The following is a 19,332-nucleotide window of genomic DNA, read 5'->3' as shown; positions in this document are numbered from 1 at the left end:
CTTGATTCAACCGCCCTTGGCGACGGCCGCCGCCGATGATAGCAACCGGCGCGTTGATTAAATTTGCAGCAACGCATTTACTTACAACCAGCATTCAGCTACAATTCTACCACCTAAAAGGGCAGCGAAAGTGCTCAGCTTCGAAATACGATGGGCCATAAGGATGTATTATGTATCCTAGTGAGTCGACTGAGATTACTTTGAATACGGCTACGCGACGAGCGAATCACCTGCAATGACAGGGCAGCCAAATTTGTGCGTAGGTCGGATAATATTTGTTGCCTGCCCCTTGTTGCTATAGCACGGAGCCTATAGTTACAATATCTTTTGGATGCTGTCATAAATATATGACGAACTTCGCGAGATACAAAGAAAGAAATGAGTGATGAGTATAAGCCGATGCATGCTAAAGAGGCAATTATTATCAAGGAGGGATTTCTCATGAAGCGGGTGAGTGGAGCACATGCATTGTGCCTGGGAGTGAATAATATAATAATTGTACAGTACACACGTCACAGACCATAGGGGGGAGGAATGAGCTCTTCCTCCATCATCTTTGATTTTAACATTGTAGCGTCATATGTTTCGTAACGTCGCAAAGTAGAATACGTGTGTCTTCACTTTCATTGCTTTATTATTACTTCTTCCCGTCTCGAATTTTCCTGGCTATGTAGAGCATTGTCACATGAAAATAGTGAAGTTGTTTACAGAAATTAAGGCATATCAATTGACGACTGAAAAATTTCTTTAACTTCATGACAAGGAGAACTCGTCGACTAGCTAATTTATAGAGCTAGATCACGTGTATAGTTTTGGTAAATTCATCGGACGCATAGTGCGATATCAAATCGCTTCATAAGCCATACTTCATTGTGTAATTATCACATATTTGAAATGCGCTTGAACATTTGAATAAGGTTTACTTCATAAACGATGCCTAGCTGCGTCGAGTGATGTCTTGAAATGTTCCACGAGGATTTAAAGAAACCATCTGTGTGATTTGAGACGTTGATGTCTATAACTTCTAAAAAGAGCTTTTTGTGATACAGGGGCACATGAGGCATAATTGGAAAACTAGGTGGTTCAAACTTTCGGACACATCTTTGCGTTACTACAAATCGAAATGTGACACAGTTCCACAAGGACGCATTCCCCTAACTCGGGCGAAATTGTCGATGTATCAGTGTGACCAGAAGAGTGAAAAACATCGAGAGGTAGGCATACATGGGAATAAGGAAAGCGAATAATGTCCTGCCCACAATTAGGGTTACATTTAAAACAAAAATCAATTTAAAACAAACATGTTTAAAACAACGCCCTTGTTTAAAACATGTTTTTTAAGCCACGTCACTAACATTCAATTGTGACGTCATAGTGGATTGGCATTGACAATTGAAAATATAGGGTAAATATAGCTCCTGTGACGAAATATCTACGTAGTATAGCTGTTGAACCGACTATTTTGAGGGTTCCAACCATACCATATCGTATTCGTCGTCTATATAGGTGGTAATTGTCCGTAGGCTTATGCAACATATTTTTTGGAAAGTATTTACACAATTATGGCATAATTATAGAACTTAAAAAAAAAACAATTGTTTTTAAAGGCCTAAATGCCTTCAAGTTTTAAACAACCGTTTGTTTTAAACGCAACCCTACCTACAATATTGGACAATGTTTACATATTTGCGAGCTGAACTATGTAATTCTACAGTAGTTGCTCACCCCAATCATACGCCTATCAAATTTATGAAGTTACGGTGTATTATAACATTTCATCCATTGTATAGATTTCCCTTGTGATGAAAGTGTTATTATAGTATCCTATGAAAGGCAGCATAGGATACCAATAAAGCCTACTAAATATTTTACAAATTTGCAGTTTGTAATGCAAATTTCCACAAGTGACGGTACCATTTATCCCGTCCAAGCGCCTTCGAGTGAGGAACTGAAGATATGGATGCAATTTATTAAAGATATCATTGAACATTTGGATTTGCAAGAAGAGGTAAACGCAGATGTTTCTACCATTCACGTCGTTCACATGAGAGTAGACAAAATTGGCATTAGTGACAATATATAGCTATCCTATAATGGCCTATAGGACTCTAAATCCCGGTAGCCTTTTCGGCTCTCAATTATGTCGATTCGCGTCCATGGTATTCTACTTCGCAAGCCTCCAATTATCATCCTTTATCTATACGACCTGCTATTCGGAAGAAATTCATTAAATTGAAAATAAGAAGTGTAACCATAATTTGTGACCTGAGTGTTTATATTTTTTTTTTTTTGATCGTTATTTCATATGACCTCATTCACTGCTTTTGGGTCGCCGTGGTGCAAAGGCCGTCAGACAAAAAGCACCGTATCGTTTTGTTAAATATATAGCAAACAATGTCGACGATGTGTGGGCGGATTCAATTGGGTGGTTGAGCAGGAACACTTTGATATTTCATACATCTATGCCAGGAAATTTGACAATTTCAGACACATTTGACCACACATCTACCAGACAGCTTTATGAAAAGTGACTTGTCAAGATCTGAAATACTGGGAAGTTATATTGATGCCTACGGAGATATAAAAACCGAAGAACGATGTATCGGAGAAGAGGAACGGCACGAGGCCTTTTCTGGTAAAGTAACAAACGGATGTTTGTTCCTATATAATTTATATGTTGTCTGAATTAGAGGTCGACCGATATTGATTTTTTGCAGAACGATACCAATTATCGACACACTCACATGGCCGATATAATCGATAACATAGGCCGATATTAATATGGAAGGAGCGGAGAACCATTTTCCAAAAAATATTTATAAGCGAGATGGCACTTGTACATGTACATGTCACAGAAAGCTGAACAACAAATAGCAAACTGAAATCAGATAGAATTGTTGCTCAATTGTGCACATTAATTGAAATTTCAGCTGACCCAAAAAGCAAAACGTGATACAGAATTGCGGATCAGTTCAGTAGAAGTAGAATTTTATGCAGAAAGCGCAGTTTCTCTGCATACCCACCATGCACCTAACATTAACTTGTCCTCCTGCAAGTGTAAATCTGAGTAATTTCTCTGGAAATACGTTCACAGGGGGAAAATGACGGTGGCGGGGTTGATTGATAGGCCACTTCCTTGCTACTATGGCTAGCAGCTTGGATTTTGAACTATTTCTGTTCCACCATGCAAGTGCGTCATATTTTTGCCTATTTATTAACGGTTCTTTGAGTTATAAGTATATATAGTTCGTCATAAATACCACCATTGTCCTGCGTGCTGTCACTGCATGAGTGGTGTGAATCGCGAGCACGATCAGCGCAGTGGATCAGACCTTGACTGATTGGCTACAGCGAAAAAAATTGCCCTTTGCGTTGTCGATTTCCTGAGATTGAGAACACATAGCCTTGAATTTCAAAATTTTTTGAATCTTTTTAATATAAAAATCGGCCGTGATATCGACCCGTCATAATCGGGAAAGTTCCAAATAATCGGGTAGGTCGATAATACTAATCGGTCGACCTTCTGAGTGTGTGGGGGGATATACGAGTGGAAGAATGATTTTCAAAGGCAACTGAAACCATCTATAAAATAATCTGGTTCTTAACCTGTCGGCCATTGTAATGTAATAGCGTAGGAGTTTATCGATGCGAACATAACATAAGGTTCTTGTAATCAAGTAATGATAATGCCCAATCACGATACGCGAATTATCGGGAGAATCAGGAGGACAATAAAAGGTTTAGTTTCTTCGGAAGGAATTATATATTTATTTTTAGAAACTTGTGTATTGATTCATACAAGTCCAGATGAATACTAGCCAGCCTTCAGGATTACCCAAACACGACTTAACATCGACTTCGCCTAGGCCCTAGGCTAAGGTGGGTGTCTGATCTTAAAGGCTACTCCAAGTTGTTTCGACACCTTCCTATCTTTTTATTGTATCGCAGTCTTGTGATGTTTTGAAACGATGAAAATATTAATTTACATTATTGATTGATTGATTGATTGATTGATTGACTGACTAGTAATATCGAAATAATAAATTCCGTCCTAGTTTACTGGCAACTTTTAAAGTACGATTCCTTGTTATTATGACGGCACGGCGAAATTATAGCCTATATTTCCACCGGAGGGGGCAGGTGATATTTTTAAAACGGAAATTAGGCCACGACCGCGAAAACGTTAAAACCACCGGTTTATAAATTCACTTGGAAGCCGAGCAATGGCTTGTCTTGTGCTCATGATGGAATAACCACCCGCGGGTCTGAGCCATACTTATAAGGTAATAGTAAGCTATGGATATGATTTCATCCTTTCGGTAAATAACACAGACAGAATCGACTTATCAATGATAAGTTATCGCCAATATAGGTAGGCATATACATAAGTAGGGAAATTTGAAGGACGATTTCCTATTAATGCACTTTATACTGGATTGACTGGATAATTCCGAGTTTCAGCGTAGCCTATTTTCGCTAGGAATATTTAACACGCAATATATTGATGACACCAAGTTTTATACACCCCTGGCGTTCATGATGTATATATAATATATATATCATTACATAGGTGCCGACTTTTATTTTTTTTACGAGGTGGTGAAGTCTTGTGACGTCATAATTGTTCCATATCGATGACGTCACCGTCGCACTAAAACGCACTTCACTACACGCCGGTGGTGTACGTGCAGCGTTAAACCATTTGTGTGACGTTTTAATACCGGGCCTGCACTCGTTAATATCAAACCATGCAGTCGAGTTATTAAATGGAATCTTAAAACGCGATCATTCGTCCGACGATGTACGATGCATTCCGTCCGACGATGTACGATGCATTCCGTTCGACGGAATGCATTGAACAAAAATCAGAATTTACGCCACTGAGGATTTGGAGTTGCTCAATGTTATTAACGCGCAATGCGCCGCGTGAGTAACGAAATACACTACTCACTGGCTTCAAATATGAGGTTTCAAGCAGTCAATAACGATGATGATTACAAAAGCGAAATCGCGCAGCCCATCAGCAATTTTCTCTTGCGGTTTCTGGCTTCGCGCCGAGTAGCTCATATTTCGCACCGCGGCAATTGTTTGCAGATTAAAACAGCGATTTTGGCGGCATTTGCGCATTTCCCGATTTACGTTCGCGAAGCATTTTTGGAGTACATCGGTGTATATGCCGCAAATAGATCAAGGAACAATATATATCGTCCTATTCCTATTCAATGTAACGACTATGGGCTAGAACAGTGGTGGCCAACCTTTTTGCTATTCACGCCCGCGTTTCGATTACGTGAGCAGCCTTCGGGCGCAATCCTGGGACGACAAATAGGCTATCCATATTAAACTGTCCTTGCCCATTACCGGTGAATTCCGGACTAATATATGTTTTCATATCGGCTTATTATACGCACCAAAATCGACCGACGTCCACCAACAAATACTAATTGAATTACGTGTTGACGGCCGCACAAATGTCCTTCTACGGCCGCAGATTGGTCACCCCTTGGTTAAAATTGATTCTAGTTCCGGGCGCATGCCGCGATCATATCAATGGAAATCGGCTTTCTACCAAATGCCCAATAGTTTAAAATGCGATTTTGTTGTTCTCGATACGAGTACGTCCAGCGATCGAGTTTATCGTAATGTAGAAGGTTCCCTGCTGTTCAAACGAATCTCGTGATGCAACAATATTTGACAGTGGCATGGCATAGTGCACGTTAATAACGAAAATAACACTAAAAATGACATTGTGCGACAATATCAGAGTACGAATGTATCAAGCAGACAACAAGAAGTGTAGATGTTTGGCAAACGAGAAAGCGTGTATTCTAATCAGTATCGCCACGAATAGGTTTTGAGTCTGAAACCGTATTGAGTAGCTTTCGACGCGACAATTGTTTTCTCCTTCTATCGGTGTTTAAGCTGTATTGCTGCATTTCCCGATTAATCTCACTGGCAAAGCCTTTTGTTAGAAAAACGAATATGAGCAAAAATGAATTCCAATTTGCAGGCACACCCCCTCCAATTTCGCGCTGCGATTACCAAGACTATCATGAAGCTATCTAGCTGAAGAATGGTTTTGTAAACGAATATGGGCGAACATAATTAGCAAACGCTAGGCGCGTAGCCAGTCGGAAAATTAGAGGGATTTGGATTTTTTTCAAATTTACCAATGTCGAATCAATTCAATTCGGGTTAAGTACTTGTGCATTGTGCAAATGACGATCATATAATGTCTTCTTGTTGGCGATATTAGGCGTATGATTTAGCTTGTCAAAGAGTCCAACAGAGGTGCTGTGCTGTCAATAAGCGAGTCGTGGCCCTGGAACTCCCACAATCAGCCTCGAATTTTTCATTGTTATGGAGATTGGCATTGGGACGCAACAATGCTGAACAATGCTGTCTGGCTCTTTTTCTCTTGAACTACTCTCTCGTTTCGCCAGACAGCATTGTTGCGTCCCAATGCCAATCTCCATAACAATGAAAATTCGAGGCTGATTGTGGGAGTTCCAGGGCCACGAACGGAATAAAATTTATATTTTCGTAATCAGTGCAGAGTCATCTTTCGATTGATACCTGTTTTACTAAATTTAATGATCGGCAAGCCGGTCAAAAATGACCGTCAGATTGCCTGAAGCCAAATGGAAATTGTGACGTGATACAATTTCATTGAGGCGTGAGATTTGCCTGTGTCGACACCATATAGGACACTATGGTTCAAGCCAGCGGAGCTTGGCTAGCGACGATTGCCACGCGCACGGGAATGAATGACCTAATTTCGCGATCTCAGCGGGAGATCATTACTGACTCCTCGCGCTAATTAACAACTTGCTTCTCGCAAATCGGTCGCGCGGAACACTGAGTACACAATTATTGAATTGCAACTGAATATTAGAGTTTGAATGGTCATTTTAAAATGACGGGATTTCGCGTTTCAAACAGGGTGATTCGAACCACCATAGCCCGTGGCTACGCGCCTGGCACAAGGGCGTATCGAAAACGAAGACGTCTCTAACGAGGTCGCATCGATTCGCCTGATTACTAGTTACTGGTCAGTGGTCACAAATCACTTGGGCGTTTCGGCATTTTGTACGAGGTGGCCGCCACCTCGTAAATATGGTGACATACCTCGTTAGTCGGCGCCTATGCATAGGCTTCTAATTATATAGTGCCACTGACAACGTACTTAATTATTAGGTCTCGCATTGCGTGTTTGGCTGGAGCATTCATTGGGAATTATGGATACCAAAGCCAAGGAAATGGTGCGAGAGCTACTCAATGCGAAAAGGCTTTCTGCAATAGATGACATCCTGGACTCGGATGTTTTTTCAGAGGAGAAATACTACATTGTCGTGCGTCTCGACATCGTTATACTCTTTATTTCTCAGCCTGCTTCCTATATTCATCCATTCGATAGCATCGCAAAGTTATATTTGTGCACAGTGTGACGCTGTCACTTTCATATTGCCGTGACGTCACTCTCAAACGGCTCCGTCCCCTGATAATGAACATTTCCCCTTGTATCAAGTTTTTTACATCGCACGGCTAACGATAACGCGTGAGTTTTACTGATTTCCACCGTGCACTCTTAGCGAAAATAGCGTGTATTTCCACCAGTGTACCACCCCTGATATACGGGTATGAATATACAATACACCCATGGCACATGAAGCCGGACCCCTCCTCAGACTTATACCGCTGTATAAATCGAGTGCAACATTTCAATACAATTTATGCATGCAAATATGAATGTAGGATTTATGACTGCGATATAATTCTGAGTTATGTTCTGCTTTCGCGTACCACCCTCTTCGGCCCTTTGGATGTGAATACACGCTCTGTTCGCGAAGAGTGTGGAAGTGTTTTGTAAGAATCAAGTTTTCTTCCCCTTTCGGCGTAACGTTAAACTTCACACCCATCACATACCAGACCGGTTACAGTATGTATGTCACCTTACTTGCACATTTTTGGGTCGGTACAGAGAGAGAGAGAGAGAGAGAGAGAGAGAGAGAGAGAGAGAGAGAGAGAGAGAGAGAGAGAGAGAGAGAGAGAGAGAGAGAGAGAGAGAGAGAGAGAGAGAGAGAGAGAGAGAGAGAGAGAGAGAGAGAGAGAGAGAGAGAGAGAGAGAGAGAGAGAGAGAGAGAGAGAGAGAGAGAGAGAGAGAGAGAGAGAGAGAGAGAGAGAGAGAGATGTGATATTCAAACATGTTTCAAACAAGGCCCTTGTTCAAAACATGCTATTTTTTTTTTGGGGGGGGTGTATTTTTAAAGCCATGACGTCATAATGGATTGACATTGACAATTGTAAATATAGGTCCTTTGACGGAATTTCTGTACTATAGCTGTTGAACTGACTTTAGTGGGGGGTTTCAACCATCCCATATCGATGTACGCCAGCTATTTCGGGTGGTAATTGTCCGTAGGCAAATACTACATGTTTTTTGGAATGTATTTACATAATGTACATGTTTAAAGAACCATTTGTTTTAAATGCTACTCTAATCGAGATGCTTTGACGACGGAGATGCGATACGACCGCTGCACCCGCGTTTTTTTTATCCTCCATGCTATCCGTGTATGCTGACCGCCTAGTAGGATAGCTGCGGATACCAGTTTTTCGAGTCTTTTGTCTGACCCGGCTGGGGATCGAACCCTAGGGCCTTCCGATCGAGAAGCCGGACGCATCACCATTAGACTTTCATGTAAACAGAGCCATCACTCTTGGCAAATGATATCATTTGTGTGGGTGTATATCAGGACAGTTCTTAACTATTTTGAGCATGTACACCAGTAAAATTTAAAAACAAATTTTACGGACCGATTAGCCGAAATTTATTTTTAAACTTAATTTAAGTTAAAGCTTTCGCATATATCTGGCCACAACAAGTTGTAGAGAAATAGTTTCATACAGCACTTGCAGCATTGTTAACTGTATATTCCGACACCATAAAGAAAAAAATATCCATCTTGGTATCCAACCGAACTGTCCAACTTCTTGCAGTTTGGAATTTAGGTATAAAACTGTAATAAATCGGTAAGAGCGACAGGAAATATGACACGGTCCGGCTCTGCTTGGTCCGAGGGCCGGCGGTTGAACACCGCTGGTGCATCTGACTCTTACACTGAATGACTTGGGAACGAATTAGGTATAACATGATCTGGCAGTGCATATCTGACTTGATTTTCACCCTATACCACGGTAGAAATCTGGAAAATACACCTATTATAGCCCAAATTTATGTCGTCAACTGGTCTACAGTTAGCTGTCTGCAGAATGTGCTAAAATTTATTTCTTTGTCATAGACGGATAAAACAAAAACACTTAAAGAAGTTGTCGAAATGCAGCTACCTCACAATCCTTCGGCGAAGGCAAATCAGCGCAACGTTGATATGGAAGAGTATTTACCCACGGAAATTCTTAATGCTTCTGATTCTGCAGTTTTGCCCTCTGATTTGCCACCCGGGGATATCGTGCGACGTGGTATATTGTTCAAGAAGGTAAGGAGTATACCCCTGTACCCACACATTAGCAAAAAGAGTAGGCCTATGTATATCCCCAGGTCCCCACCCAAAGGGCCAAAAAGATGGCATGCCTACACGAAGACAGAGCGTAACTCACAATGATAAATCCTACGTGCTTACTGCCTATATATGTGGACGTTCCTATTTGTATGTATAATTTGGATTAGAATGTCGTACTCGATTTATACCGCGGTATAAGGGAGACGATTGGCGCGGTTGGTTGAACACCAGCGTCACGACACCAGTGGAAATGGTTTCGAATCCCGGTTCTGGCCAATTGCTTCGTGTCAGAGGTTTCTGGGCTCCTCGTCGCCGACCTCACTGCGACTGCAGTGCATTGACAAGCCCAGACGTAAAGTGAGCCATGCCACAAGTCGGCAGCAGCGACCACGATCGGGACTTATACGGGAGTGAGAGCGACAGAAGAATGACTGCCAGAGAGATTGAAAGACGTTCCCCAGAAGACAAGAAAGCAAAGACCCATGAACATTATGTTATTCGTGTCGTGGTCCACTGTGTTGTGAGTTGTGACCATTAATACATACATACCTCGGTATAGGTTCAGGTTTTGTGTGTCATGGGTGTATATTAGGGCTGTTCAAAAATAACTTTTTTTCCTGAATCTTGCGGGTTACGTGATTAAATCGTTAGGTTGCCTTAAAAAACGACGCACACCAAATTTGAATTCATTCCAACCAATATTCGCGGATTTCGTAGAGTTTGAAAATTTCGAATTTGCCTATGAATGCAAAAAAAAAATTTTTTCAAAATTTTCTTCCAACCGAATAAAATTGTTGCGCTGTCTTCAATAACGATGCAAAACAAATTTGACTCAATTCCAAGCCGTAGAAGCGGAGTTATTTGAGTTTTTCGATGATAATTCTTGGATTATCCTTGATTGGGGGATAATCCCAGAATTGTCATCGAAAAACTCATATAACTCCGCTTCTACGGCTTGGAATTGAGTCAAATTTGTTTTGCATCGTTATTGAAGACAGCGCAACAATTTTATGGGGTTGGAAGAAAATTTTGAAAAAATTTTTTTTTTGCATCCATAGTCAAATTCGAAATTTTCAAACTCTACGAAATCCGCGAATATTGGTTGGAATGAATTCAAATTTGGTGTGCGTCGTTTTTTAAGGCAACCTAACGATTTAATCACGTAACCCGCAAGATTCAGAAAAAAAAGTTATTTTTGAACAGCCCTAGTGTATATTCACACCCGTATATCAGGGGTGGTACATGGGTGGAAGCACGCCCTGTTTTCGCTAAGATTGTATTGGGAGTTCAACATGGCATTAACATTTTTCATTTGTGCTGTATCATGTTATTCGCGTATGGAAAGCGGTTCTCAAACTTTTTTAGACACGCCTCCCTTTATGATGGTGAAATATTTCGCTCCTCCTTATTGTCACGTCACAAAATGCAACCAGAATGCCGGCAATCCCAACAACTGTTCGCGAGAGAATTATAAAATCTGAAATTCGGAATATTCATAGAGCAACAACCATGAATTGTAGGTAAATCGCGCGGAGCGGGAAAATACTTTCATTTGACCGCATGCAGCTTCGCGCCCCCTTCAGATGCTTTCATGCCCCCAAGGGGGTCACGCCCCCTGTTTGAGAACCACTGGATTAGACTAATGCGACGATTTTATGTTTATAGGGACACATCGTTCATAACTGGAAGGCAAGGTGTTTCATACTTCAAAAATCTCCGGCTACATTGTCGTACTTTGATCCGTCCAAGAAAAATCCTAGACTCTTAAATTCGTTGCCACTGCGCGGAGCGTTAGTATACTGTGCTGATGATTCTGAAGGCGCTCCAGGTGAGATAGCCTTTATAGCATCGGGAAATACAATGAAACATTATATGTGATAATAGGAAATAAATTACGAGATGTCTGCCTTGGCCCTACCTAATTTTAGATTCTCGTCCTTTGTGATGACTTATTGTTTCCCTTATTGGCATGCACAGCATTTATGAGAGACTTCAATTTTTGATGTCCTGCATCATGATAGTCACAGTCGATTTATTGGAGTTTGGGCGTAGGCCTATAGATTGAATATATAAGCAACAATAATGAAAGAGCCTGCTGTTAGCGTATCATTGGGTAATCTATCATCACTCTTCAAGTTTATTCTATCTGTTATATTGTGCTAATTTAACCCCGTAACAGCAGCTAAATTAAATAAATACATTTTAACGATGACCGAGGTGTATATTAGATCGCTAAGGCGATAAACAACACACTTGTGTTTTCAATTTTGCATAATCACTCATACATGCGTTATTATCGCACATATGAAATTGCAGGATCGAGAGGACGGGAACATATGAGCAATTTATTTTGGGTAGAAACATCCATCGGGACCAGCTACCTGATCATGGCTTCCTCAAGCCTAGAACGATATGAATGGATGGAAGACATTGAGAGATTGTGCACGAAAATTACCTCTTCAAATGAGTCTCAAACGTAGCGTTATTGCTATATACTCCTAATCAAAATTGAGTTTGAATTCTGCGATTATGATGCGAGCGGAAAAGGCCCTCCCTGTTTTCATCTCTAAAATTTTATATTTATCGAAAAAGATGGCCAATCCAGGTTTTGCGTCAAAACGGTTACCGAGCGTGTATGATGATAATGACATTGGGGCCGGGTTTAGTCCGTCAACTAGTCAGTGGTGTAGCCAGAAAAATAATAATATTAGTAAAAATAAATGAAGGTTTGGGCCCCAGTTGGGGATCCACTCATTATTTTGGAGGGGGGGGGGGATTTCATAGTTTCCCTTACATTTCATCGTTGCACATTTCAATGACACACACACTCACAATGGGTGGCGAGATAGTGCAGTGGCTGCAACATCAATGGGTGCGGGTTCGAGTCCGACCGAGGTCGACTTCAGAATTTCGATACCTAAGTGTTGGAGGTTTACCGTGGCTCCTCCACGCCACCTCATCCGCGTAAGCGGTGTCTTACAAAAAGCCGTGCTATAAGTCGGCAGTTACGGAAAATAATAAAGAATATCGGCCTGGTGTAAATGATCATAGTAGTCGACAAACACCATGAATACCACAAAACAAAGAAACATCCTCACAATTTCGCAAATATGTGATCTGATTTACCCGTAGAGCTATATGGACGCGGTGTCTTCAGAAATTTAGGGCCCGTAACATCATGATCAATGATCATAGGATTATGCCATACGGTTAACACTGTTCATAAGTTTCTCCCGAGTTAGCTTCCAACGGATCCTGTCCTTTGTAATGTATTACTTTGTTGGACCATGATGTAATTTCGTGTCCTCCGCTATAAAGAGGGTCGATATTATTGAAAAAAAATATATAAATCGCTCACATATAGGCCTATACTACTATACTAAATACAACGAAGCAAAAACTTCGTTGGACGCATGCTATTCCAATTTTCTTCACGGGGTGGAATTTTTTCGTCTGTTGATCGCATTTGTACCGCGGGGCTCAGGTTGCAGTATCAGTATCAGTTTATAAATATTTTCATCATTTCAAAACACCACAAAACTGCGACACAATGAAAGATAGGAAGGTGTCGAAACGACTTAGGGCGAAGATAATAAAGTTCGATGAGCGGCTAAGTCGATTAGCGCGATCCTCAGGATTTAGCAACCCAGGATTAAGAAGACCGGTTGATCGTAGCGCATTAACTTCGTCGTTAATCTCATGATTTAGCAGACCGGAACAGAGTACAGATAACTAGATCTATATAGGCAAACTGTTCAGCGTATGTACATTGTACACTGCGTAGCATTCGTACTCGCAAATATTTCCGATAATGACCGTGACGATTGTCTCCTAGGACTTAGGTAATATGGGGTCACTCAACAATCAACCGATTAGGTACGCACAATTGCAGATCGGTGTATCTTCTGTAATCCATTTCTTCGCTGTATATCGTACTGATTACACACGACTATATTTTGCGCCACGTCAATCGCAGATAGCCAGAAACAATAGAAGTTGTGGACCTTGGTGACCTGTTGAACCCCCGCCAGCTCGCATTAGTAAGAAAAGATTGGTAGACGTGAAAAATCCGTTCAGCTCGCATACACCACCTGATTACAACCTCGGGCCTATCATCGCGCGTAACTTTCTGCATGCGGATTAGCAGTTTTTAATCATACGATTAGCATTCTTCCGGATCAGCTAACTTTATTATCTTCACCTAAAATGGGCCCCGATTAGCGGTTTTTAATCACACGATTAGCATTCTACGGGATCAGCTAGATTTATTATCTTCGCCCTTTAAAATCTTTAAAATCAGAAACCCACGTGGGCTTAGGCCAGACCTGGGCAAAGTGCGGCCCGCGGAGCTATTCCGAGCGGCCCGCGAAGGATTGCTCGGAATTCAAAACATTAAACCTACTTTTGAATATTGCTGCGTGGACTAAAACCACAGGCTGAATATACTGATCCGGAAATTCGTGTAATCTGAAACCTGTTCATTAATATGCCGCGATCACACAACCTACGTATCTCGCAAGCGTAATCCAGATTCAAAATAAAGTCAACGTAGCAAAGTATGCCGTAACAATTAAAGTCACAGAAGTCACTTCCTCATAATTTAGTTGAACCTTCTTTGTTACTGTTGTCACATTACGCACGGTTTGTGCTTGAAATTTTAACGTGATATGCTTCCAAATCCCTAATTCGCAAAACCAGTCAATCAGTGCTCGTGATTACTATGAGTCATCATCATCACCCATAAAGGATCAACATTGAACAGGCACGTCAAAAAGGAAAGCCACTGAAATTCAATGACGGTTTGGAGCACTAAATATTTGTTTACTGGAGTCCGGGGTAAAACCGTCCTTTTAGTTTGTGCCGAGCAGGTCGACGTATTTAAGGAGTATAATTTAATTCGGTCTTATGACAAAAGCTTAAAGAAAAAGTCGTTCGGTCAAGGGAGGGCGAATTCGTGCAAGATTCGCTCACCAAGCTGCACACTGCTCGGAAAGCAGCGACCAAGACAATAAGCTTGGTAGTATCCCGAATACATTTTATTGAAAATTTGGATAGGGGTTTAGAGATAGTTTAAAATGTATCACGTTTCACATTGTTTCGAATTATGACGTCAAATTATTATTATTATTTTTGATTAATCAACCGCCACTTTCTCATTTACTAATACCAACACATCCACTGTGCATCATTTATTAACAATGTAATTCAATACTTTCAACTTGGAAATAAAATTGATACACTGGAGAATAAAGCTAAACTATTTGATTCAGCCCGCCAACGTAGTTTCTGCTTCCCATTTGACTCGCAGAGAAAATAATTGCCCATTCCACATCCTGGGGCTCTGGGCGACGCAAAGAAGATGCATCCACATTGCACATTGCACACTGAATGAAAAGTAAAGCAGAGAATATAGAAGGCAAGACAAGCGACAGGATTATTCGGCGAAGGGAATGTTGCGCCTAGACATATCAATATTGGAGGCTTCCGGCCAACATATGCGTCTGTAATTTTGTGTCAATAAAGCTTATCGCCGCCAATCTTCCTGGGAGCGCATATAGCGAAGTCGCATGTCGTCCCAAACTTTACATGTCTCAGTACGTCCTCTGGCGCGGAGATGACTGGCGCCGGAATTCCGATACCGAATAGTCGTACATATATGCAGTCTGTATACAGTGCATGTCTCCTCTTTACATCGCCTAGGCCTAGGGGTGTCTGATCTCGAAGACTACACCAAGTCGTTTCGAGGGCTTCCTATCTTTTCATTGTATCGCAGTCTTGTGGTGTTTTGAGATGATGAAATTGTAATAATAAACTGAACTGAAATCAGAAAGGCTCGGGCTACACCAATGTACAATGTACATGTACTGTACAAGTGTACTTATATCATTGGGCTATACCAGTGGTTCCCAGCCTTTGTCTACTCATCATCCCCTTATCAATCTCGACACAAATTGTCGCCCCACACATTTACCGATCAGAAAAATAGGACATAATCGGGAAATTCAATTGCACCTAATTCTGATGGCTGGTGAATTTACTGAAAAAAGGTCATTTTTTCGAGGTGGTATGTGCTCGGAAAACCGGTTTCCGCGTTTACTTTCCGTTGAGTTGACATTTTTTTCGCGCCATAATGCAGAATTTAAGCCGTATCCACCTGCAGTTTTGGACCGTGTTAATTAAATATATCTCACTGGACGTTCTAACATTTTCGCCCCATATCGCCCCCTTTGGTATTTTCGACTCCTTTGTTTGTCAAAACTGTCCACGTTGGGATTGGGAGCCACTAGGCTATAATGAGCATAATAGTAGCAGGGATTTGTAAGCCTATGTCGATGGGGTTTACAACCATATAGGAACATACAGCGTAGCTAGGCAGTACAATACAGTACAGTTGTACATATCAGTACATATCATGGACAAAAGGACAAAATGACGACCAAGTGCCAAAATTTTGTCACTATATTATACCCGTTCTTTTTTTCGAATTTCGCCAAAACGTGTTCATTAATATCAGGGGCGGGCAACCTGCGGCCGTACGGCCATAGAAGGGAATTTGTGCGGCCGTCGACACGTAAATCAATTAATATGTGTTGGCGGCCGTCGACATGCAAATTGAAATTGCGAATTCACTCCCGAATTTTTAAGAGATTTTATTCAATCTTGAAACTTTCTTCGCGCCCCGCGAGATTCAGTACGACTTCATTTTTTGATTTTAATATATATAGCGCCCTTTGTAATGTAAGCCGGAATCGGAATAGTGTGCACTCACGAAAGAAATTTGTTTCTTTTGGGCGGTTCCAATATATTTCCATTAGACCGACAATGCTGACTTACCCGAAAATGCATTTATCATTTATAACTTGCCCTAAATTTTCGAAAGCACTCTCCCTCTACCAACTCTGCCGGTGAATCTGATCACATGGGCTGAGAAAGCATATATATTTGATAGTAATATGTGATACTATTAATGAAGGAATCCATTCGTGAATCTGAAAAATTTTCGCGCTTGGCGCGACCATGACATATCTCAGTTACTATTCGTAACATTACCACTCGCGATTTTGATGCGTAAGGCCGATATGAAAAGTAGAATAGTCCGAATTTCACCGGACATGGACATTAGGGTTGTTCAAAAATAATTATTTTCCGGATTCCAGCCATTCACTGACATATTGTCAGGTTACCTCAAAAAACACTGCACATCAAATTTGGTTCAATTCTAACAAGTATAAGCCGCCGCAGAGCCTATTCATATTTTTCATCTAGTGGGGAAAATTTAAAAATCGTCTTCAAAAAGACGATGCAAAACAAATCGGACTCAATTCCAACAAGTAGAAGCGGAGTTATTTGAGTTGTTCGTTGATAATTTGTTTTGCATCGACTTTGACGACAACTCAACAATTTCATGGGGTTGACAGAAAAATTTGAATTTTTTTTTTCGATTTTTCCTAATAATTTAAATTTTTTAATTGGCTTTGCGGTGGTATCTTGCGTCAAGTTAGTTCATTACAGCTTTGTCCTGGAATGCGGCCGTAGGCTACATAAACAATCGAAATGCGGCCGTGATTAGCAAAAAGGTTGCCCACCTCTGAATTATACATTCATAACGTTCCCGGATCACATTATTCACGTATCAATTTCGCATTTATTCCTTGCCCATTTTATGAGATTATACTAGTATTTTTCACTCAATGCATTGTCCAATCTGCAATTTTGCATATACTGTGCCTCTTGTCGACATGTTCTAATCAATTTTGGAGGTAAATATTCGGACAAAAAACAGCAAATGAGGACGGCGGTAATTTCGAAGCAGTTTCGACACCGTCCTAACATAGCAACGTAGCAACATAGTCATAGTCATAGTTGAGTGACTTTGAACCTTTCATTGTATCCCAATTTTGTTTTGTTTTCAAATGATGAAATTTATTATGATGAAAATTTACTTTGATGAAACTATAGAAATTAATGAAACCAACTAGAAGCGGAATCAAAAGCAGAACCAGTCCAGTGCGAACTGCATGTTTACAATCAGGCGATATCTGTTCCCCATGAATGGTTTATGGCTCATAGAATATTACCCACTGAGCTATATAAACACTGGAGTGCGCAACTTACCGTGACGGCGGAGAAAATTGAAAAACAGCTCTGGCTACCTACTTGCGCACTGGTGCTTATGGTGAACTACTGGGATTTTCCGTGTTTTTACGCTTTTCGAGGGGTTTTCGTCTGGAATAAGTATGTTTTATCACAAAACTAACACAGACCATATTAATGAACTATAGTATACCCTTTCTAATAGGTATGTCAGCCTTGAATGACGCCATGGATTGCATTTGCGACTTCCGTATCCATAGATGGATCTAAAACGGCGAAGACTCGTGTGTAACTTCAAGGGATACTGCATTGCAACGACATTCCGACGCGAATATTTCAACGATTAGCTTCTGACTACATCAAACTCAACGTGAAGCAGTCTTGAGTAGCAGTGATGCTAATCGCCTTTGGTGATGTTTGCTTGCGAGTGCAGGAACACATCAAGTTTGCTCTCGATGTCTCAAAGAAGTTATCTAAACCTAAACTGCTTCTGCCCTGTCCATGATTTTGCCATGGTTATTAAACTGTAATTGCACTATGACTATACGGTTCTATGCACCAGAAATATATCAACGAGATCATTGTGATATACGGTATTTTTATTTTAGCGATCCACATAGAAAGAGTATGGTTCAACTGGGCAATTCATAAATAGTTTTCAACGTTGCCGGAAATATGCCAGTCTTTTTTGCCACCGAAATAAAGAAGGATAATTAGTTTCTTGCAGATTGAGATGACCAAATAGGCTTGTCATTGAATACGGTACACTGTAAAACCAAAATATCAGAAACAGAACAACAAAACTAATTCATGTAATTGCTTGAGTGTCAGGAATGCTGAACACTTGCATGTAAAACAGAACTAGCCAAGAAAGAAACATGTTGACATTGATGCTACTGAAATAATTCCTGGTGGAGTTGATATAGGCCTAGTTGCCGATTGTCAACATTGAAATCTTTTGGGTGAAATCTGGCTTTAGGGTTGTATCGGAAGACACACTGGGTATACGAGGTTTTAAGATTTTTATGGTAGAACTGTCAAAATATATGGAACTAGTTCTGTACAATAGTATTTTCTTTTGGCGATTTTTAGCTAGATGTATGTAGGCCTATGTATAATTATTAGGGCTGACCAAATTGAAACTTGACCAAATTTTGACCTAACGTATGCAAATTAGGTGTTTTCCCACATAATGTTACAATTGTACCACTCAATCTTCATTTCCGGCTGGAACTGACTGTCCTAACGACGCAGTTTGGCCTGAAAAAAAACGTTTTTGGCTTAGAAACAGGCAACTTTGTACATGAAAAAAACAATATTTTACCGAAATCTGGCCCTATGAAGAATTCCAGTGGTTACAATATGTATTATGGTAGAAATAATTAAAAGATGTTGTGGTACGAGAGATACTTCCCTACATTCTTGGGTAGAAAGTGCATGTCCTTACTAAGAAGCTTGCCAAAGACGTTTAACAGCAGCAGTTGTTGGCTGACAACACTCAAGTTGTGCGTACACTGCTGGTGACACACCGTGTTGCTCTATGCTGACAATGTTGTCTACATCACAATTTTTCATCGTGCGCTTCTTAATGTAAGAATGATGCAATGTCCAAGAAGTCTTTCTTCAGATAGGATATTGCGGTACGAACAACACCATGTCTACCTATTTGTTTTATTTGACCGTTTACGATTCACAATGAGCAGACAATTAGCCGTTT

At 40.7% G+C, this 19,332-nt stretch overlaps 1 protein-coding gene across 3 annotated transcripts; it reads left to right on the top strand.

Annotated features, from left to right (window-relative positions):
• The first annotated feature begins 173 nt into the window (after window positions 1-173).
• LOC145441612 (pleckstrin-2-like) lies at window positions 174-18,202 on the top strand. 3 transcript variants are annotated; one of them, XM_080319518.1, is made up of 10 exons: window positions 177-450; window positions 1,050-1,214; window positions 1,883-2,008; window positions 2,488-2,635; window positions 7,198-7,352; window positions 9,303-9,497; window positions 11,187-11,349; window positions 11,838-14,448; window positions 14,483-17,756; window positions 17,821-18,202. In XM_080319518.1, exons 1-8 carry the CDS (start codon window positions 379-381, stop codon window positions 11,999-12,001), a joined length of 1,188 nt encoding a protein of 395 aa, XP_080175644.1. In that variant the 5' UTR covers window positions 177-378; the 3' UTR covers window positions 12,002-14,448; window positions 14,483-17,756; window positions 17,821-18,202. The 3 variants fall into 3 exon arrangements, with proteins under 3 accessions (XP_080175645.1, XP_080175644.1, XP_080175643.1); XM_080319517.1 differs by having other exon boundaries at window positions 11,838-17,756; XM_080319519.1 differs by lacking the exon at window positions 1,050-1,214 and having other exon boundaries at window positions 174-450; window positions 11,838-17,756.
• The last annotated feature ends 1,130 nt before the right edge of the window (window positions 18,203-19,332 follow it).

The sequence above is a fragment of the Botryllus schlosseri genome, chromosome 6 (assembly GCF_051294905.1).
Source record: "Botryllus schlosseri isolate E-star chromosome 6, Bs_hap1, whole genome shotgun sequence".
NCBI lineage: Eukaryota > Metazoa > Chordata > Ascidiacea > Stolidobranchia > Styelidae > Botryllus > Botryllus schlosseri.
Note: the sequence above shows the minus strand (reverse complement) of the source record. Positions and strands in the feature narration are given on the sequence as shown.

Excerpts from the sequence above, each read along its gene's own strand:
- LOC145441612 (XM_080319518.1), top strand. The coding sequence starts at position 379 with ATGAGTGATGAGTATAAGCCGATGCATGCTAAAGAGGCAATTATTATC. Across the intron at positions 451-1,049 it reads AGGGATTTCTCATGAAGCGG|GGGCACATGAGGCATAATTG; the intron begins GTGAGTGGAGCA and ends TTTGTGATACAG. Across the intron at positions 2,636-7,197 it reads ACGGCACGAGGCCTTTTCTG|GTCTCGCATTGCGTGTTTGG; the intron begins GTAAAGTAACAA and ends CTTAATTATTAG.